The sequence below is a fragment of the Mastomys coucha genome, unplaced genomic scaffold (genome assembly GCF_008632895.1).
Source record: "Mastomys coucha isolate ucsf_1 unplaced genomic scaffold, UCSF_Mcou_1 pScaffold6, whole genome shotgun sequence".
Classification (NCBI taxonomy): domain Eukaryota; kingdom Metazoa; phylum Chordata; class Mammalia; order Rodentia; family Muridae; genus Mastomys; species Mastomys coucha.
The window spans coordinates 47,161,116-47,184,036 of NW_022196912.1; the positions used below are offsets into that span (position 1 = coordinate 47,161,116).

Genomic DNA, 22,921 nt, shown 5'->3' on the forward strand with positions numbered 1-22,921 from the left:
AAAAAAAAAAAAAAAAAAAAAGAATTGTAAGGTAAATATTTTTTGGAGATAGAGGTTTGCCAAAGGGGTCATGACCCACAAGTTGAGAAACGTTATATAGAAAATGTTATTTTATTTTTGATTGATTGATTGCTTTGCACATTTACTTATTTTTGTAGTACTAGGGATTGATCCTTTGGCCTCATACATACAAGTGTACTGAGCTATAATCCAGCCCTAGAAAATGTTAATTGTTAGTTAATAACCACCATGCCATAAACACCTGGAGCATGTCATATATGTCAGCAAAGGTTTTAAAACTTAGAACATTGTCAGTCTTCAAAGTAACCTTGAAGCATGGGCATCATCTCCCAATGTATAACTAACTGAGGTTAAGTCAGCTGCCCAGAGTCTTTCCTTCCAAAGGAATCTGTCATTCCTGAACTAAGTAAACAGAGTCATACTTTGTCTCTACATAGTTTCCTTTGACTTCTAGGAACCATATGAACATAAATGGACAATATATTTGGTTTTCACAAATTAACAACATTTTGAGGTCTTATTAAAAAAAACAAACCTCTGATGAGTAAATTGGAACAACCTTGATTAGAGTCAAAGGGGAATGAGTATGCTTTGATCTGACCCACTGTTGCTGTACCATACCTTTGGAAATATCTGTAGAAAAAAAAAGTTGAGGGACTCTCAAAAACTGTCTAGTAAGTAAACCAAGTCAGTGTATGCTTTTTGGCTGTACACCTTTAACGTCAGCATTTGGAACTCAAAAATGGATGGATCTCTGTGAGTTCTAGGTGGGACTGGTCTACATGCCAAGTTCCAAACCAGCCAGGGTTACATAGTGAAACCCTGTCTCCAAAATAAAAATAAAAACAAAACCAAGAAATCCTTGCTTAGTTAACCCAAAGGAGTTGTGTCTGCTCGTTGAAGGAAAAAGTGGTATTGCTGTGGCAAAAAAAAAAAAAAAAAAAAAAAAAAAGTGACCTAGGTCCCTTAATCCTGCCCTCTTTTGATCTCAAAAGGTGGTAACATTCAGTTCGGAGCTCACTCATCTGTAAATTGCATCACATTATCTCTGAGTTATTTAAGAAGCAAGCTCTGTTTGGTTTCAGGCATTTTAACCTGCTAACGGCAAGAAGAAGCGCTCACCACATAGTTTCAAAGGGCTTCCTTCCCACTAGCCACTGTCACCAGGGAAGGCAAAATGATCGAAGCCATAGGGAATCAGTATGTGGTGGCCAGACCGGTGTATTCCACAAAGACTTTTGGAGAGGAGTTTAAGAAGACGTGTAGACATCACAAGACATTCCTGGATCATCTCAGAAGGTGTTGTAGGTAAGAGACTCTTAAAGTACTGGAATGAGGAAGAAACGAAGCAGCTTCTCCTTAATTTTCTAGCTTTCAAGCTTTCCTTTCTGGCTTGAGTCCATAGCTCCGGGAATCTGTTGTCCTCGCTTTCCAAACCTCTTACTCCCCTGCCTGAGGTTTCCACCTCAAAGGCAACACACCCCCTCGGGACGCCAGCCGCACAAACACAGCTCTTCCAAGTCAGAGACTAACGGAGATGGAAACGGGTGGATTCTCAAGCGAAATGCTCCACAGTTCAACTCAGGATGGCACATAAACTCTTTTATAGCTGAAGAAAAGCTGGCATTTTCCTTTAAAAAGAGAAAAAGTTTCTTTGGTAGTAACCAGAAAGCTTTTGGCAGGGACAGAGAGGCAATTGTTAGTGGGAGTGAAGTCACCACTTTTGTCTTTAAGATGATGTCATCTTTGCCAACTTTCTACCCAGTCTTAGGAGACGAACTTAAAATTCGATATTTATTCACTAAACTGTGGCTTTCAATGTTTCCAGATGCTCCTCACAGAAGGCCAAGAAAATCGCCCTGTCTTTGTTCCCCATAGCATCTTGGTTGCCAGCATACAAGATAAAGCAATGGCTTCTCAGTGACATCGTCTCTGGCATCAGCACCGGGCTGGTAGCTGTTCTGCAAGGTAACTTTTTCTTCCTCCCCCCCCCACCCCATTCCCTTATTTTTTCTTTTATTTTGAAGATATAATTTGCACATCATAGAATCCACTCTTATGATTCTTGTGTGTGTGCACACATGTGTGTGTGTGTGTGTGTGTGTGTGTGTGTGTGTGTGTGTGTGTGTACACGTTGTGTGCTAGAGCAAGGCCTTGCACCTGCTAGGTTCACATTCTACCAACACATTCTACGCCAGCCACCCTTTTGATATCTGTAACTCCATGGGTTATTCGTGGAGGTTGTGCATCTAAGATCCCCAGTTCTGGCATATTTACCATGACCTTGTCTCTCCTCCCCTTCACACATGCACACACCAAATCCTTTATCACTTAATGTGTGTTCCTCATAGTCCTTCCTCTACTCATCACCTTAACAGGAAGCCTATGGCTATTTCTCACAGATGTACTTATCTATGGCACTTTGTGTCCAATTCTTACCTCTTAGCACCATGCTCTCCAGCTTATTCATATTACAGGAAGGACAGCACTCTATGGCACGGTTTATACTACATTTGGTTGGACCTTTCAGTTGTTTCTACTCAGAGGGATGATGAGTAAGCCTATGAACATTTGTGCACATTGTATGCAACTCGTTCTGTAAAAGATGTTTCAGTGGCCTCAATCTATCCCCAGGAGTGTAAGTGCTGGTCCTGTAGTGGTGCAGTGTTCAGTCATTTGTAGAGGTGTACAGCTCTGTCACTTCAGTTCCTCCCACCAGTGCATGTGGCTTCAGATCCTCCGACACTTCCTGCTTATTAAAAAAATAATCTTTTTTAATCTTTGCTATCCTGATGGGGGAGAAGAAGCAGCATCACATTGTGGGTCTGGTTTATATTTTTTTAATAACCAATGATGTTTATTAAGTATCTTCTCTTTTCTTGTGCTTGTTATTGCTTTGCACGCCTTTGGAACAATAAGCCTTCAAATCCTTCATCGTTTGCTTCATTTTGCTTTCTGTTTTGGTGCTAGAGCTCAAGTCCAGGGCCTGACACATACCAATCGAGAACTATATGACTGAACTAAACCTCTAGTTCTCCTTGCTGTTTTAAAAACTTGGGTTGCCAGGGCTGGAGATATGGCTCAGTTGGTAGAGTGATTGCCTAGTGTGCTCAGAGCCCTGGGTTCCATTGTCAGCACAATATGAATCAGGTGTGATGGTTCATGCCTGTAATCCCAGCACCTAGGAGGCAGAGGCGGGAGTGTCAGAAGTGTGACTATATAGCATGTTTGAAGCCACCCTGGGCTAGGAGGCCCTGTCTTATATTATAGAGCTGCAAGGGTTATTTACGTAACACTGAACCTTCATCTGATACAATTTGCCAACAGCTTTTTATTATTCCATTCTCTGTGTTGTTCCTTCACTTGTTTTTGAAACTAGAGAGAGAAAGGGAGGTGGAGACAAAGTCTCATGTAGCCTAGTCTAGCCTCAAACTTCTGATCTTCCTCCCTCTGTGTCCCAAGTACTAAGATTACAAGCCTGTGTCTCCATGCCCAGATTATAAGGTGACCCATAACAGCCACTTCCTGTGTCTTTAATGGGCTTAGGGGAGAGTAAGCCCAGGGTAGATGTACTTCCACCCAGCTTCACCGCAGGTCCCCAAATGCTTTTATTTTACAACACTGAGGGGGTCAAACTAAGACATCCTCCATGCTAGGCAAGTGATCTATTGCTGAGCTAACTCTTTGGTGAGAGCATCCTTTTGTTTTTCCAGTGCTGTGATTAAACGGAGCATCTACATGTTAGGCAGGTGCTCTTTCATTGATCCATGCTCCCTCACAAGCATTTTTATTTTCAGTTCTTTGATTACATGTGTCCTTTCTGAGATACTGTTGCCTGATCCAGGACTGCAGATTCATACTCGTGAGTTCTTCTGACCATGTTAGTCTTGAATACATTTTGAGTTACTGTGGTAACTTATTTCAAACACCCAATCTAAAATACTAGGAGGACCTGATGAAACCTAATGACTCCACTGTTGTCTTCCCAGGTTTAGCATTTGCTCTGCTGGTCAACATCCCTCCAGCCTATGGGTTGTACGCAGCCTTTTTCCCAGTCATAACCTACTTTTTCTTGGGCACGTCTAGACACATATCTGTGGGTAAGTCAATTGCTGCATTAATACATGCCGGTTTTGTTCACTCTTCATAAATTGTATTAGAAACTCACTGTAAATTCCTGATTGTGCATCATTTGGAAGACTTCTGGTTTCCTATAAGAATTAGGGCCAGGGTTGTACACAGTAACTTGTTTTATGCAGTTTTGTGATTGAACTGAAACTCCGGTGTAGGGAGGCACACACTGACCATCATTTACCTTTGGCTAACTAGGTCCGTTTCCAGTTCTGAGTATGATGGTGGGAGTTGTAGTTACAAGAGTGGCCTCGGGCACCAATGCTTCTTCAGAATTGTCCTCAAGCTCAATAGAAAATGACTCAATGGTAGAGGAGAAGGTAATGGTGGCTGCATCAGTAACTGTTCTTTCTGGAATCATTCAGGTGAGCCCCATTTAGTGTTATTTGTCTGCCATGATCTGTTTGTTTTGACTGGTACCTATCTTTCTGTCTCTTCTTTCTCCTGTGAATCCTCCTCACTTTTTTCCCCATGGTTTGCAAGCCCCCATTGGGTGGAGCATAGGAGGTATTTTAAAATAATCTTCTTAGATATTCTTGGAGAATTTTATATAATGTACCTTGAACTTGTTTTCTCTCTTTCTCTCCCCTCCTCTAACTCCTCCCAGATCCTCCCAGACTTGCCAAGTATTTGAATCATTAACCACAACAAATGCTAAACATGATCTAGATAGAAACAGATAAACACAATCTAGATCAAAGTAAAAGTGGTAGGATAATAAAAAAAGGCATACATGGTAAGGAATGAAATGCTTAATTCAATAAAAATATCTTGGATTCAGTATTACATTTAAACATAATGATAGATAGATAGATTAATAGATAGACAGATTAATAGATAGATAGATATAGATATTAATTAACTTTGCAAGTTTTTCTTTCTAATGCCTCAGTTACTGCTATAAGTTAGTCGGGAGGATATTTTTTGTTTTTGTTTGTTTGTTTGTTTTTAAACTACCCATATAAAAGACTTGGGAAAAAAACCTAGAAAAGATTATGGTGAGTCTGCACCTTCATTCCCAAGCTCCAAGGCCAACACCATCATGGACAGTGAGAACATCATGGGTTTCTCAAGATGTTACTTAAGGTTCCAATGATATCATTGCTTAAAGCCATTTCTAAAAGAAAGGAAAAGTCAGTTTTAGAGGCCACAGGTGTGCAGCCTATTGACAAAATTTGTGCTCATTTGCTTCTCACACACCTCTGAGTGTGGAAGAGCAGTCAAGTGTCTGAGAGAAGCAGCAAGCATCCACTTAATACACTCACTGTAAACAATAATGATGTGGGGGCAGTAAACACCTTTGTTCCCTGGCTGAAACCTCGTTCTTTTAACATGCAGAATGCAGTTTATGTACTTTTTACATATATGCATTTATGGGGAGAGGGAGGCGGTCCATAGGAGAACTTTTGGAGGTTGATTATCTACTTCCACCTCATGGGCCCCAGAGATTAAACTCAGGTCATCTAGCTTGGCAGCGGGTACTTTAACCCTCAGAACCAACTCGACAGCCCCAGTCACATGTTTCATAAGCAATTTAAGCGACTTGTTTGAGATATGAATGGACACTCATGCCACAACAACAAATTTATGAGGGCTGGTGCTAGGTAAGATTTTGCTCTAAAGGGCTTGTGGTGAGTCTTCTAAATAAACTACACCTAACAATGAGGAAGAAGGGAGGAGGTCCTTGGTGGCTCTGATATTTCTTGAGCCATGGTGGACTTATGTACTAGCTGAACATCGTGTAATAATGTTCAGTCTGACAGATGGAAGAGAAGCTCAGGAGGAATCGTAGGTGTGCCAGGAGGCAGAGGCATTGGTTTCTGTTCCCACAGGCTAAGCATTACATTTGAAGTACTAATGCAGGTACAAGCCTTGGGTTCGCTTGTGCACTTGGTCTCTAACAGGCTTCTGTCCTTCTCTCTCCAGTTGCTCCTGGGGGTTCTACAGGTAGGCTTTGTGGTGATATACCTATCCGAGTCCCTAATCAGTGGCTTCACCACGGCTGCTGCCATTCATGTTCTGGTTTCTCAACTGAAATTCATGCTACAGCTGACTGTCCCAGCACACAGTGATCCATTCTCTATATTCAAAGTAAGTATTCCTGACATTTAAAAATACTGAAAGCCAGACATGGTGATCCTTAATTCCATCACTTGGGAGACAGAGACAGGTGGATCTATGTAAGTTCGAGATCAACCTGCTCTCTGTCTGTCCATCTGTCCATCTGTCCATCTGTCTGTCTGCCTCTCTGTCTCTGTCTCTCTTTCTCTCTCTCTGTCTTTCTCTGTGTGTCTCTGTCATACACACACACACACATATATGAAGTTTCTTGTTCCATGTCTTCACTCACGTACAGTTAAGCACAAATTAAGCTACTGTGTATGGAAAACGGTTTAAAATGTGTACAGAAACAGCTTTCGGACATACTACTTTCTTCCATTTGATCAGCTTTTTTATTTTGAGATATTAACTAGAACTTTGAACACTGATACCTCTCTCTGTTACTCCCCAAAATGGTCTTATTTGGTCTCAAATCCCACTGAGAAATACCAGAATAGTAAGCTTGATAAGGTTGGAGTCAGATAGAACAAAACAGAAACCTGATTGCTTTGTGATGGATCACTTCCCTCTACTCTCCCTTCCCAAACTCCATCCGAGTATGGACTGAAGCAGACACAGCTAGCTTATTAGGCTAAGTTAGACTGTGCTCTCTCCTTTTGTTGGTGTGAAAGACTATTATGCTTGGAATCAGTCTGCTCCCTTAAACTGTCAGCTCGATTGTGCCATATTTAGCGTACATGACTCCATTTTGTTTAGGTCTAGTCTGTTGGGGTTTAGTGAGGCAGTGTGGTACAAATGAGTGGCATCCTTAGTCCTTCTTGCAGGACAGTCTTCAGGGTTCTGAGACAGCACCTGCTCCAAATGCTCTCATTCCCACATTAAAGTATTCCAGAACTGGGGTGTGCATGAAATCCAGCTTGGGTCTCTTGAGCTTTCTTGGGCCTTTGGGTATACAACCCAACTTCCTTCAGGAAGTAGACTGCACAGTGTAGGCAGTTTCCATATGACCAAGAGCAGGTCTATCTTATGAAAGGAGTCCTTTAAACACACACTCAGTCATACACACACACACACACACACACACACACACACACACACACACAAATGCTCAGAAACTAGAAATGATTCTTTGGGCAAAACAGTGGCAAAGTGTATGAAATAAAAAAAAAAATACTACTGTCTAGTGTGGATGAGACCTTAGATTTTAGTTCAGGCTCTAACACTGCAAACAAAGCGAATAGACAAAAAGCAACTGAGACCGAGGAGAGGAAGGGATCCACAGTAAAACCATGAAAAATACCCAACACGATTTGATACTAGCCAAAGATCCTCTTAGGAAATAAGAAATAAAGACAGACATATCCCCAAGGCTGTGCTCAGTTACGCTAATCTACCCCCATTGTATCTCAAGACAGCCCCTTGAGTTTCAGGGCTCACAGTTGACAGCAGCTGAGTGCTGGAAGGCTATGGCTATGGCTATGTGTCAGTCTTTTGCCCATTTTAATCTGTTCAGAGAGAAATGTGTCTGAATTACAAATTCACATTGGACTTTGGGGCACCTGTGCTTCTGTTGTTAGGTCCTAGAGTCGGTCTTCACACAGATTCAGAAGACGAACATCGCAGACCTTGTGACATCCGTGATTATTCTAGTGGTCGTGTTTGTCTTTAAAGAAATCAATCAGCGCTACAGAAGCAAGCTTCCGGTGCCCATCCCCATCGAACTCATCATGGTATTGATTGGCATCAGAAGAATCTCATTCATAATCTAGAGTTTTAAGGAGAGAAAGCCGTCTGTACACCAGGTTGCTGTGAAGCAAGCACTAGCTCCAGTCTTTGAGTTTAACATTTAGTACGGGTTTCTCTCCATCCGAAAGTATCTTCCCGTTATCTGGGTTTGTTCTTTCCAAGGTGGAAATAGCAAGACCTTTACAACCAAGCTATATTAAAAAACAAAAACAAAAATAAAAACAAAAAGCAAAAAACAAACCCTTTAAGCTTGAGCTATGATGCTTGTGCAAATCAGAATTGTCCTGGGACTTCTTAAAATGTAAGTAGGTCTAGGGTAATTATTAGTTTCTACCTTTATCCCATTAATTAACTAATTAATTAATTAATTTTTATATCCCAATTGCTGTCCCATCCCTATCCCTCCTCACAGAGTCCCCATCCCCTTCTCTTTGGAGAGGATGGGCCCTCTCCTAGGTATCCCATCCCCGTCAGGGTGCACCAAGTCTCTGCAGGATTAGGAACATCCTCATTTCACTGAGGCCAGACAAGGCAACCCAGCAGGGAATGGATTCTACAGACAGGCAACAGCTTTAGAGACAGCCCTCACTCCAGTTGTTGGACCTACATGGAGACTGAGCTGCACATCTGCTATACATGTGCCATGGTCTCAGTTCAGCCTGTGTATGCTCTTTGGTTGGTGGCTCAGTCTCTGAGAGCCTCCAAGGGTCCAGGTTAGTTGACTCTGTTGGTCTTCCTGTGGAATTCCTACACCCTTCAGGGTTTTCAATCCTTCCTCCATGTCTTCCATAAGAGTCCGCAAGCTTTATTTAATGTTTGGCTGTGGGTCTCTGCATCTGCTTCAGTCAGCTGATGGGTAAGAGCCTCTCAGAGGACAGCCATGCTAGACTTATGTCTGCAAGCATCACAGTATTATTAATAGTGTCAGGAACTGATGCTTGCTCATGGGATGGGTCTCAAGTTGGGCTATTCTTTACATTTATATTATATTGATCTATTTATTTTAGGTTGGGAAAAAATGTTCAGGAGTTGATTCTCTCCTTCCACCGAATGGATCTCAGGGATCAAATTCAGATAGGCTTGGCAGCTAGTGGGTTTGGGTTTGAAGCAACAGTTTGAATTTGGTTGCTGCTGTTATTATTTTTGTTTGTTTGTTTTATATCATTCTTAGTTGCACCTCACATTCTAATCTGGGCAATTTGGAATTCTGCAGACTGTAATTGCAACAGGCGTATCCTACGGCTTTAACTTTGAACAGAGGTTTGGCGTGGCCGTGGTTGGGAACATGAGTCTTGGGTAAGTGTATCGTCAATGCTGCCATCTTTGAGCACAAAGGGAAGAAGCACCTGTGGTTACAAGAACCATACAAGCCCCTTGAGAAATCTTTGCAACCCCTCTCTTGAGCAGGCAATCATAAAGAATGCAGGATCTCCGGCACTTAGAGTCTCCTTATAGAAAAACTCACAAACCAAGGACTCAAAAGAGTGAAAATTGAGGCTGGAGAGATGGCTCAGCAGTTAAAATCACTTGCTGCTTTTGCAGAGAATCTGAATTCAGTTCTCAACATCCACATGGCAGCTCACAACCACCTATAATTCCACTTCAAGGGTATATGACTTCCTCTTATGATCTCAGTGAACATCTGCATCCAGATGGCACATAGACACAGACACGCATTCACACACACATACACACACACACACACACACCTTTTAAAAATTTTTAAAAATGAAAATTAGAAAAATAGTAAAAATTCACAAAATAAATCACTTCTTCCTTATAAAGATGCATCAGCTGAAACCGGATTTCCTGATCTGTAAATGATGGTAAGCAACATGCAGTGCTTCATTTGAGGTCACCAGAGCCATGTTCCAAACATCCAAGAGACACACAGAAGGCATACCAGCTGAGTAGTGCAGACAACACACTCTGTCCTTTCTCCAGATCACACTCAGAACATCGCTAATGGGCTAGTTCCGCAAGAGTGGGAAGCTAGGTGTGGGGATCTAGATCATGTTGTGTTCTCTGTCCCACCTCTCACCACAGATAGCATTAGTTGCTTCAATATCCTTACCAAGGAAAGCTACTTTCTTCTTAAATAAAAGACGATTTCCTTTCTCTAGGCTTAACACGTATTTGATACTTACAGAAATTATATAGGTATAGCCACTGTATCTATGTCTATCTTAATATAGCTAAATTCCTTTAAGAACCGATATATGTGTGGCTTTTTAAGCAACGTATATTGATACAAATATACATATATGTGTGTATATCTTCATGTGTTCCACTTAATCAAAACAATAATTTTGTAGTTTTAAGAAGCTGTGAAAAAAAAGGCTGGGAAAGACTGTCTCTGGGTCTCTCCCCACCTGCAGTTTTCAAGTGATTGACGGTACTTCACTTAAATGTCTCAGAGGCACAAGCCCCAAGGAATATAAACAAATGCAAGCATCAAAGAGAATCTTGTCAGAAGCTGAAGGTTTTGAAAATAAATGATAAACCTAAGATCATTGAGTGATAATCCTTATTTAGTAGATATATCAAACATCCATGCACTTACCCTGCCAGGTGGTGGGGCAGGGAAGGACATCGTTCGTTTACTAACCATGAATTCTCCAGAGAGGCAGCATGACCAAATATTCAGTGCTCCAGCTCCCGAGCACCTGAAGTTGATTGACTTCAGAATCACCTCCTATCTTTGGGCAGCAAACTGGTACCTCCATGCACTTGGTTATAAAGAGGAGCTAAACCTGGTAAAGATCCTGGAGGCATTAAATGAGTTTATCTCAAAAAAAAAAAAGTGGCGGGGGGTTAGTAAAATATGGTGTAAAAAGTAAGTAAATAAATAATGCTAAAAAAAATAAATGAGTTTATGTATGTGCCATGTTAAGTGCCCAACTTCTATTTCAAATTCAGATATCACCACTTGCTGGCTTAGTGCCTAAAGGAGATACAAGGCACATGATGTGTCTTCATACATTCCATGTTTTTTTCCTAAGTGATGAAGTGGGCATTTAAAATTTTTGTTGACAGCAAATGAACTATTACTCAGGGTAATGATTATTAATTCTTGCTAACAATGCATATGCCACTTTGGAGGTTACTTTTGTGGAATGACATGGCCCAAGGGAAGGAACAACACAGAGGAGGCCGTGTTAGCTTCCAGGAGTGTCTTACAGGCATCATCAGCGGGCATGTTGTATTTGATGATGTACAGTGCTCACTCACTACTCCAGTTGGCCTTCCCACCTAATTATGAAGACAAGAGAACAGTATTATTATCTCATTTGACAAATGAGGAGTCAGACTCAGGGACAGTAGAACCAAGGAATGGAGTCTTTGGCCAGTTAACTCTGAAGTCAAACCAAAAGCAAACTATAATAGCAATAGGGGCCTAGTTATTTTGATATAAAATACAACCTTTAATTGTATTTCTGCTGTTAGGTTCATTTCTGAAAACTAAATTGTAATCCACCTTTCTAGTTTGCATGGACTAATAGTACATTGTCAAAACTCTATCTGGGTATTTATGATCAAAGACATAAAAGATAAAACAATTCAGACACAGTTGACTGGATCCAATTGTGCACTTCCAGGAAGCATCAGGTCTGAAGCCAATGCTGACCGGAGCTGAACATTTGAGTAGCTTGATGCCATTTGAAATTGACAGCTGGCAAATATACTTACTGCTTGAGCTTATGAGCATGAAGTTTCCCCTGTGAGGCACACTTATCTCTAAGACCCTTATCACCTTATGCTAAAACCTGCTCTTCTCTGGGTGTGGTGGACTCTAGCAGTTAGTTCTTCAGAGCAAGGGGCAAAGCCCAAGGCCTGCCTATCAGGCAATGAAAAGTTAGTTACCAAAGGGGGGGGGGAGATTCTTACTTTCTTGTCCCAGAGTGGTATTTACTCAAAGAGCCTTCAGCCGTGGATAGTTATTGAGGGCACTGAGAGTAATGCTTTAGAACTCCATCATGACATTGGCTGGAACCTATGACACTTGCCTGAAGGGGAATAAGAGTACACGAGACACTTGGAGCGCGCTGGCAAGATCATATCCGTCTTACCATTATTACCAGGCTGTATTATAAGGTTTATCAATACAGACAGCATTGCTTCATGACAGTACTTTCGATCAATGGAATCAAGTTCTTAGGCCATACTTAAAAAACAAACAAACAAAAAAAGACACCATTCAGCCCAGACTGTATCCATTCATTTATTTGCCCAATAATCTTCAGAGTTTGTGAACAAGTTGGTGGCCTATAGTTTTGCTTGCTTTCAATTTCAGATTTCAACCCCCTATTACACCCAGTGTGGAAGTTTTTCAAGACACCATAGGAGACAGCTTTGGCATTGCGATCGTCGGCTTTGCAGTGGCCTTTTCAGTTGCTAGTGTGTATTCCCTCAAATACGATTATCCAATTGATGGCAATCAGGTAAGCCTAATTGGGCCTAATTAGGTATTTCATGCACATAATATTCTTCTGAAAGAGACCATTTCAGGTAAAGCTTCCTCCCTTGCCTTCTGCAGGAGTTAATTGCCTTGGGAGTGAGCAACATCTTCACTGGAGCATTCAAAGGATTTGCAGGGAGCACAGCCCTTTCCAGATCAGGGGTCCAGGAGAGCACGGGAGGCAAAACACAGGTATTGCACAGCAAGGCCAGCACAGTGCTGATGACTGGGAAACCCAAGCCAGGCGGAAAGCGGCAGCCATCACGGGAATTGTTTCATTCTTGCAGGTTGCCGGGCTTCTCTCGGCTGTCATCGTGCTGATCGTCATAGTGGCCATCGGGTTTCTTCTGCAGCCGCTACAAAAGGTAATCATCTTCCCTTGGCGGGATGCCATCTCTCTCTTTTCAGTGTTAAATCTAACGCTGGGGAAAATGAGGGGTTTTTTGTTTGTTTGTTTGTTATTTGGTTTTTTTGTTTTTGTTTTTGTTGTTGTTTGTTTTTTTGAGACAGGGTTTCTCTGTATAGCCCTGGCTGTCCTGGACCTCACTCTGTAGAGCAGGCTGGCCTCGAACTCAGAAATCTGCCTGCCACATGAGTTCTTGACAAGCTCTCAGATACCCTCTTTAGTCAGCACTGTATGGCCTAAGAAGATTTCCCTCTCCTGGCAGACTTTTATGAATGTCAGGAATGCAGATGCCCAAACTACGTTATCTACTCCACTCTACATAATTAATGTTCAAGCAGGGAGGTGCTCTGGCATTGCAGCTTCAACCTAGATTGAACGAAGTGAAGATTTTCTTAAAAGGGTTGGGTCATCAAGCCCTGTATCTAACGCAGAGAGTGGTGCTACCAGCTCCACACCTGCTCTTAGGAACACGCCCTGCAGCTCCAAGGAGTCTGGTTTGGTTCCAAAACCAACATTGTCAGCTTGTAGGAGGGGAGTAAACAGCCAGATACAGAACTTACCTCTTGCCCTTGGGCTCCCTGTCTGTAACTGTTTGGGTTTCCTTTAATAATTGTAAACAGCCCCAGTGTCCTGGAAACCACTCAGCCTCTACAAAAGCAGATGATAGTGAATACAAGTACATTGCTCTCTGGGGAATTCATAGGACTTCAAAGGAGTGCATAAATGGGTCCAGAGCGCTATGACTGCCTTAAAACCCTAACTCTACAGCTTTTTATCTGTGTGATTTGAGAGCAATGCTTCCACTTCTCTGAACCTAAAGTCCTCCACATGTAAAATAAGGAGAAAGTACTTGCCATACAGAGTAGTTGTGACAATAAATGATGTAAGGCACATGGAGTATGTAATTGTATTGATAATTAATATTATTATCCGAACATTCCATTATACTTCTGACTTCAAGGGACATAGAGATGATCCAGCCACCACTATCTATTGTTTACTCTCTGGGTCCTTCTTCCGTGTTGGTTGATAGCCAGCATGTGTACTCACCCTGAGGTGGGAGGGCTCCTGGTGTGGTCACTTCTAAGAAGCATATTGGCTGAATGTGTCTCCAAACATCACAGAGCACTATTTGCCAAAACCATGTCTTCCACACCCCAAAATCCTTAGCTTCCAAACAAATGTCATGAAAGATGTCAAGACATCACAACTAAATAAAAAATTAACTGTAGAGTTTAATAAAAACAAATTTACACACTCTCTCCTCTCTATAGAGATGAGGCTCTGGGGGCTTCTTCCATGTGTAAATGTAAACGTGGGTTCTGCTTGTCCACATCAATGTGGAGACACTAAAGAAACAATTACCACTTAAATCAATCTCCCTCTCTGTGTCTCTCTCTGTGTGTCTCTCTTTTTTCTCTCTGTCTCTGTCTCTTTTTTCTCTCTGTCTCTCTGTCTCTCTCTGTCTCTCTCTATCTCTGTGTCTGTCTCTCCCTCCCTCTCTCTCTCTGTCTCTCTCTGTCTGTCTCTCTGTCTCTCTGTCTCTCTGTCTCTCTCTCTCTCTCTCTCTCTCTCTCTCTCAGTTTAGAATGCTAATCAAAGCAACCTCTATAGAGAATCCAGGGGTAAACCCTCTACAAAAGTGGAATGTCTTCATGTTGCCTGAGCCATAACCCTGCTTTTTTTCATCCTATGATGTCAAAACAGCCAGTAACAATAGCTACTACTGAGTATGTATTGGAAGTTTCCCAAGTGTTTGCAGATTCTAAAATCAACCCCCCCCCCAAACACACACACCTTGCCTATGGTTTCTCTATGTCCCGCCTGTATCCTGCTGCATATATGTTTCACTGTAAATTGCTTCAAATCATTTCCCCCCAGAATAATGCTGGGGGAAATACCTAATGAAAGTGCAGTGTCTCTACCTAGAAAGTTGACTGTTTTCTAAACTTGTATATAACATGGAAGCTGACTGTACAGTATAGCTCTGAATACCTTCACCAGCTACCTCAGAGGTGGCAACCTATATCTGCAGTACAATAACAAAACCAGGACATTGACAATAGAAAAGTATGTTTAGGTATATTATCAATTTTATTCTATTTTTCTATTCTATTCTTTGCTACGCTATTCTATTCTATTCTATTCCTTCTTTTACATGACATTCATTTGTACATACTTTTCTTTCTTCCTTCCTTCCTTCCTTTCTTTCTTCCTTTCCTTCTTTCTTTCTTCCTTTCCATGGATGGGTAGTTTTGCCTGTGTGTGTCTGTGTACCACATGCATGCAATGCCTGTGGAGGCCAGAAGAAGGCATCAAATCCCCTGGAACTGGAGAAAGATGGTGGTGAGCCACTCTGTAGGTGCTGGAAATTGAAGCCAGGTCCTCTGGAAGAGCAGCTAGTGCTCTTAACCACTGAGGCATCTCTCCAGCCCCCGTTTTAATGTTACTTAAGACTGTATTTCTTCTAAATGGTAATCTCTATTCTCACCATGAATCAAATGAACTAAATAGATATTAACACAAAAATGTTGATTGTAAAGATTAAAAATATCTGGGCCAGTTAAACGGTGTTCAGGATGTGAAAATGAGTTTCCTTTGGTTGCTATGCTTTCTCGGTGTGAATTTCAGCACACAAATCACACAGTGCACTCTGAATGGAACCAGGTGAAATGTAGGTAGGGAAGGTTCCTGCCATTGTGCTAAACCCAAATGATCATGAGTATACATCACTGTTTAGCATGTTTTCTTGCTAACTGGAACAGCTTTCATAAGACTAATTGCAGTATAGGAAACCCCAGAAATGATGAGCTAATAATCCAAGAAGTTAGAGTCCACCACCCAACTGTTCCACGGTGGGGATCTTTTTTTTAAGGATATTATTTTTTTAAAGATTTATTTATTTATTTTATGTATATGAGTACACACTGTAGCTGTACAAATGGTTGTGAGCCTTCATCTGGTTGTTGGGAATTGACTTTTAGGACCTCTGCTCGCTCCGGTCAGTCAAACTCGCTCCAGTAGACTCCACTCACTCAGTCCCTGCTTGCTCTGGCCCAAAGATTTATTTATTATTATAAATAAATACACTGTAGCTGTCTTCAGACGCACCAGAAGAGGGTGTCAGATCTCATTATGGGTGGTTGTGAGCCACCATGTGGTTGCTGGGATTTGAACTCAGGACCTTCTCACCAGCCTCTAGTAGGGACTTTTTAAGAGGCTGTGTTGCAGGTAGTCACTCCTAGATTGGGAAATATAAATTTGCTGGCTCATCTACTCATTCAATGATCAATTGTTAAGCTCCTCCTATATACACTTACCATAGTGTGCTCTGGGAACAGGGCAGATATAGTTTGAATGGTCTTAGAGACTGCCATGGGCTTTTGTTAATCATTCCTTGATCTGATCATTAGTTTCCTTTTATAAAATAGCTTGATAGTCATTATCAGCAAAGCTCTGTGACTGATCTCAAGCTCTCCAAGATTTTTTTTTTTTTTTTTTTTTTTTGCAAAGGGCAACCCCCATGTCTTTGTTTAAATGGACAGGTTGAACTAGCTTTGTTGGGAACAACTTGTTCAAGGGTTTACACGTAGGCCTTAAGATATGCCTCTCTCTATCCCAGGATATAGACTACCATAGTGCTATCAGCTCATCTATGGCATAGTCACGGAAAGCTGCTCAGCTTGTCGCTGGGACAGAAAAACCTCATGAAGAAAAATACATTAGTCCCAACCCTGGTCTATCAGGCATTGCACACCGGAAAAGGGCGAGTCCTTCAATACACTCTGAGGCCTGCTAAGGGACTTATCTATGGCCTTCACCTTTGCTACTATATGGTTTCTTTGATTAACTTAAAAGTACATCTGTTGTTTATGTCTTTCACAGTCTGTCCTGGCAGCTCTGGCCCTTGGAAACTTAAAGGGAATGCTGATGCAGTTTGCTGAGATCGGCAGGTTGTGGAAAAAGGATAAATATGATTGTGTAAGTAGATACAGTCGTATTTGAGGAAGTGAAAACATCAGGATGGTAGCTTAACACTGATGCAAAATGTGTATTTACATTGTAATTCCTATGAAATTGTGCTTCTTTTCCTTTCTGTTTGCAATAACCTTAGTTTAATTCCTGTCTTGAAATTACATGCTCTACTGATCATTACCTGGAATGTTTAACTAAAAATGATAGTGGCGCATGCCCATAATCTTAGCACTCTAGAGACTGAGGCAAGAAGGGCATTAGTTTAAGGTCAGTCTGAGCTTTATAATGAGCTCCTATGTCTTTCTTTTTTAAATATTATCTTTTTATTATTAATTATTTGAGAACACCATAGCTGTCCTCGAACACACACCAGAAGAGTGTCTCACATCCCATTACAGATGGTTGTGAGCCACCATGTGGTTGCTGGGAGTTGAACTCAGGACCTCTGGAAGAGCAGTCAGTGCCCAAGCTTCTATTTCAAATATAATAAATAAGGCTGAAGAGAGATGGCTCAGTGGTTAAGAGTATTGAGTTCTGAGTTCAAATCCCAGCATCCGTGTTGGGTGGCTCATAACCATCTATAACTCAGAATTAGGGAATTAGGCTCCTCTGGTGTCCTCGTGCGGTCAGACAGACAGGTATATGCATTTGTGTCTGCATGAACACACACACATATATGTACATACACACATGAAAAAATGAAAAAGAAATACATAAATGAAAGTGCTGCAGAGACCTTCCTTTGATCTGTCATTATAGACCTTGTAAGTTATGCTGAACACCACAGAATTTTGGGGTACATGTTGCTTCTGTTCTTTGTTAAATGATGTGTTAGTTTCCAGAGAACCAGCAGAGCGTGTAAATTCTGAACATTCCTTCTGGAAACACGTGTTCCTTTGTGAAAGCACCTACTTGCCCTTAACTTGCCTGAAAAACAGACTTTATAATTAGGGTCAAAGTCCAAGTATAAAATTTCCTGTTGGCATACCCTATGGTACTACAAGAACATAAAGCAATAAGCTGCCTTTGGTTAGCTCATGTTCCTGATACATCATTGTGTGTGATTTTTTTAACCAACTTTTAGCATGCTCAAGGTTTCGTAAAGATGGTAGCTATTAATTAAATCAATAGTACAGAGCTAAGATTAGTATAGGCTATCCCAGTCAGTCTTCTGGGTTTTTCTTGTTTGTTTGTTTGTTTTCCTTGCAGTGCTGTTTGGGGATCAAACCCAGGGCCTACCATGCAGGCCAGTGTTCTACCACTGCTGTATGCAAGCCCTAGTTTGCTTAATTGTAAGAGTGAACGGCTCTGGAGTTTTTGCTATAGCTGCTCAATCCCCTCTCTTGAACCTGTTCTGGCTTAGGATAGATATAAGGGCACTGTCTGTAGAGTCTTTCCATTTATTTGCTTGAGTTTCTGTGGCCCAGCGATGAGCCAGCAGAAATGAAATGACCTTTTGAGACATGTCTGTCTAGGTACTTTGTTCCCTGGCCCAAGATAACAACTTCCAACCTCTGCCTTTGGCCCTAGACATTCATACTTTCTCTAGCTCTCGACCTACAGCATTACACTTCTTTAAACTCTGGTACGTGGTTGTTTTCTTGTTTTCCAGTTAATTTGGATCATGACCTTCATCTTCGCCATTGTCCTTGGACTCGGGTTAGGCCTGGCAGCAAGTGTAGCATTTCAGCTCCTAACTATTGTGTTCAGGACCCAATTGTAAGTGTTCACTGTGCTCTGCACACAACATGGCAGACTTTGACCTACCCAGTTAGGAGAGCAAAACCAAATGCCAGTGGGGCTAAGAAAACAGCAGTGTGTTTGATGATAGCATGTGTACCTCTCAAGACCACTAGGTAGAGGGATGGCTCAGAGATGAAGAGCACTTGTTACTCTAACAGTGGACCTAGGTTCAATTCCCAGCACCTGCAACTCTAGTTCCAGGTGAAGCAATGCCACCTTCTAACCTCCTTGATTAACAGGTATGCGTGTAGTACACACATATTCATGCAGGTGAAACACGCATACACATACATAAAAATAAGTAAAATGATTTTTAAAAGACTGGCCAATGTAACATCCCTCAATGTCACCCTACCTAAAGGCTTGAAGGACAATAGATTGGTCCATCACTAGATTCCAGGAGGATGCCTGCTGTTGGCCTGCTTTCTGCTCTGATACAGGTTCGGAGGAATAGCGAACATCTCTGAATTTGCTTTGCTCACCTATGAACAGGATGTGATTCTGTCCTAAGCAGGCTTAATGTTGTTGCCTTAGACTTGTTAAGCACGAAAATGAGTTACTTAGAAGATGGAATTCTAAGGCAGTGGAGGAGGGGTGTTCCCTCTTCCTCTTTAGCTGAGTGTGCTGAACCTATGAACATCGCAAAGACCCCCTAGTTGAAAAATTCTATAAAAGCTTATAGTTCCTGATTCTTAAAGCCACCCAGTTCAAGTACCTTCGGGATATTAAAGTCTTCGTTAGGTAATAAACACTACTAGGTGGTCACTCAGCCTAGCTGCCATACGTGGTGTGATTGCAAGAGAAAGGGGAAGTCGGGGTTCTACAACAGAGATCGCTACCACAGCTTAAGTTATTCCGTGACTAATGGAACATACTGGCATAAAAACAGGTCCTGCCGTTCTGTTCCTCTTTCATACCTTGGGTTCTTATTGAGTTGGATTCCTTAGCCAAGATTCACCAAATACAGAGACAAACCCAATGGTCACATGGGCAAGTTATTTTTAACCCCCACATCCTTGTCTGTACAACTGAGTACATTTGGACCCTACCTTACCAAATGATGGCTATATTTAGCATTAAACTACTATGGCCTTACCGGTTACTTTGTACAAGATTGTGATGTAGTAAAGAAGAGTCACTGTTTACAAAGCCCTGGGACACAGAGATAAGGTATTTGCCCTCCATATCCTCTAATGAGATGAAGATTCCACCACTTTTCAACTTTGAAAAGCAGGCCTGGTTTCGTAAGCTGGGGGGTGGGGGTGGGAAATCAGTGTTGGGCTTAGCAAATGCAAGAATGATTCACTGACTAAATGGTGGGTTTCTTCCCCTGCCCCCTACAGTCCAAAATGCAGCACACTGGCTAATGTTGGAAGGAGCAACATCTACAAGAATAAAAAAAATTATGCTGATGTAAGAAAGACCTATTCTTGTCTTTAATTTGCTAAAATAATGTCTAAGGAGGCAGCAGGGCTTATCTTTCCATCTTATCTGTCTTTTAGGTGTATGAGCCAGAAGGAGTGAAAATTTTCAGATGTCCATCCCCAATCTACTTCGCAAACATTGGTTTCTTTAAGCAGAAACTTATTGATGCTGTAAGGTTCAAAATTTTTTTTTTGAGTGTCTGGGAATGAAATGTTTCCTCTTTAGCACGAAGGTCACTGACTTTGTGGATGTTGAATGTGAGCTGTGTCAATGTGTAGTCTACATGCTTTAGAGTAGGTAAAACTACCTTAAAAGGATCCGTTGATATGTTGGCAAACAAGCCTCCTTCTTTGAGGCCCAATATAGAATCCTGGTTCTTAGACCCTGCTGCAAAGTAAAAACATCAACTCAGGCATTAGTTAACTGGGTTTTAGTACACGTTCTTGGGGGTAGCAGCATCAGAAATAAGAGTAAAACATTTAATGTTTGACAGCATCACCAGAGAGAGTCAGGACAGCAGCTGTAAATGCATCATTGACAATGAGTGCTTCCAAATGGGGGTAAAGACGGCAAGGTTAAGAAACAAAAGCTAGGGTCTGGAGAGATGGCTCAGCGGTTAAGAGCACTGGCTGCTCTTCCAGAGGTGCTGAGTTCAATTCTCAGCAACCACATGTTGGCTCACAACCATCTGTAATGGGATCTGATGTTTTCTTCTAGTGTATCTAAAGACAGCTACAGTATACTTACATAGTAAAAAGAGAGAGAGAGAGAGAGAGAGAGAGAGAGAGAGAGAGAGAGAGAGAGAGAGAGAGAGAGAGAGAGAGAAAGAAACTTGCCTTTAATCCCAGCACTCAAGAGGCAGAGTCAGGCAAATCTCTGTGAATAGGAGGGCAGCTTGGTCTAGAGAGGGAGTTCCAGGATAGACAGACCTACATAGTGAGACCCCCATCTCAAAAGATAAAACAAACAAACCAAAGCTTGACATCCATTCTTAAGGCACACCCTTTGGCTTACTTTGTAGCTAATCATAATGAATTATATTTGAGCCGGGCATGATGGCGCACACCTTTAATCCCAGCACTTGGGAGGCAGAGGCAGGCAGATTTCTGAGTTCGAGGCCAGCCTGGTCTACAGAGTGAGTTCCAGGACAGCCAGGGCTATACAGAGAAACCCTGTCTCCAAAAAACAAAAATAAATAAATAAATAAATAAAAATAAATTATAATTGAATACCAGAACTATAAAATCATACTGAAATACACTTCAAAAACAAAATCACACAAACTTTAATATAATAAAAGTTAAGAAGTCTTATTAGGTGTCATTTATAGCTGTCAAAAAGAAAATTAACAAAAATCAAATCCCCTTAGGAGTTTTGTGGTTGAAACATAAGCAGACAAATAAAATTTAAATCCATTTATGGATCATTTGTGGTTAAATTCTGGACTATGACCATCTTTAAACTTTGGTAATTGCATGCAGGCTAAGTTCTGGCTCAGTATTGCTGCTGGTATTATTTTTAAAACTTTCATCTCAATTTAATTTTAAAACATTTTATCTCAGTTATTCTGTGTTCTGAGCCCTCAGCCCCTCCCAGCTAGTCATTATCCTCACATTCTGTAACCATCAGGATGCTCAGCTCCCCTGTAACACAGCTATTGGATTTTCAGGTTGGCTTTAGCCCACTTCGAATTCTACGGAAGCGCAACAAAGCTCTGAAAAAAATCCGAAAACTGCAGAAGCGAGGCCTGATACAGGTGACACCTGTAAGTTTTCTGCCCACATTTCCATTGGGTAAAAACTTTTAGTAAAACGTAATTCAAAATCTTGGTTCCATTAATTTAAAGGAAATTCTAGATAAAGATATTCTATGTGCTAATTGATGTTATATTTATTACATTTATTTATGTGTATGTGCACACGTGTGTGGGGTGCATGCATGTGTGTATACATGTGGAAATCAAGGTACAACTTTCAGAAGTTGGATCGCTCCTTCTTTCCACCCTGTGAACCCCAGAGAGTGAACTCAGGTCATCATGCCTTGTGGCAAGCTTCCTTAACCTGCTGAGTCATCGTGCCAGCACTAATGTCATATTTTGAATGAATCTTTGAGGACCTCCTTTTCAAAAAAAAAAAAATTTTTTTTGTCCTGGAAAGAATATCAAAAGCAAATAGTACAAAGCACCTCAAATCTTGCTGCTGACCCAACTTTGAATCCAAGCTTCAGGAACTCCTGCGTCTGCATGACAGCACACATTTTCACAGTCAGAATCATGATATCTGTTACCACCTCTCTCCCGCAGAAAGGATTTATATGCACCTCTGATGGTTTCAAAGACTCAGATGAGGAATTGGACAACAACCAGATAGAAGAACTTGATCAGCCAATCAATACCACAGACCTGCCCTTTGACATAGACTGGAACGCAGATCTCCCCCTCAACATCACCATCCCCAAAATCAGCCTCCACAGCCTCATCCTCGATTTTTCAGCAGTGTCCTTCCTTGATGTCTCCTCAATGAGGGGCCTCAGAACGGTAATTTGGGTCTTCTTGGTGGAATCAGCGAATCATTTGCTAATGGCAAATTGTATATATGGAAGAAAACACCTTTAGGTGACACATACACACATATCACATACACACAAATTCGTACCATAGATGCCTGTACAGCACACATAAGTACACACCATCCCCTACCCCCACACACACACATACTCACACACTCACATGCATAGGCCAGATATCAACTTTGAGTGTCTTCCTCTGATGCTTTGTTTGTTTGTTTTGATACTGGTTCTCTCACTGAACCTAGCGCTCATTGATTAGGGCCTATGAGCTCTGGGGAGTCACCTATCCCTGCATCTCAAGCACACACACACCACATATATCTACCCCAGGATTGAGCTAGAGACCCATGCTACCACCCAGCCTGACTTTTTACGTAGGTTCTGGG

General features: G+C 41.6%; 1 protein-coding gene across 1 annotated transcript in view; it reads left to right on the plus strand.

Moving 5' to 3' along the window:
• The window catches only part of Slc26a3 (solute carrier family 26 member 3), a 39,054-nt gene that overhangs the window by 8,009 nt on the left and 8,124 nt on the right, over positions 1-22,921 (plus strand). Inside the window, exons 2-17 of the mRNA XM_031356225.1 lie at positions 1,107-1,329; positions 1,850-1,989; positions 4,011-4,121; positions 4,351-4,517; positions 6,079-6,243; positions 7,791-7,943; positions 9,173-9,255; positions 12,254-12,401; positions 12,497-12,610; positions 12,706-12,783; positions 16,710-16,805; positions 18,412-18,518; positions 19,886-19,955; positions 20,045-20,137; positions 21,637-21,732; positions 22,270-22,503. Of these exons, the coding sequence (XP_031212085.1) occupies positions 1,199-1,329; positions 1,850-1,989; positions 4,011-4,121; positions 4,351-4,517; positions 6,079-6,243; positions 7,791-7,943; positions 9,173-9,255; positions 12,254-12,401; positions 12,497-12,610; positions 12,706-12,783; positions 16,710-16,805; positions 18,412-18,518; positions 19,886-19,955; positions 20,045-20,137; positions 21,637-21,732; positions 22,270-22,503 (1,986 nt within the window). The 5' untranslated portion in view covers positions 1,107-1,198. The remainder of the gene's footprint in view (positions 1-1,106; positions 1,330-1,849; positions 1,990-4,010; positions 4,122-4,350; positions 4,518-6,078; positions 6,244-7,790; positions 7,944-9,172; positions 9,256-12,253; positions 12,402-12,496; positions 12,611-12,705; positions 12,784-16,709; positions 16,806-18,411; positions 18,519-19,885; positions 19,956-20,044; positions 20,138-21,636; positions 21,733-22,269; positions 22,504-22,921) is intronic.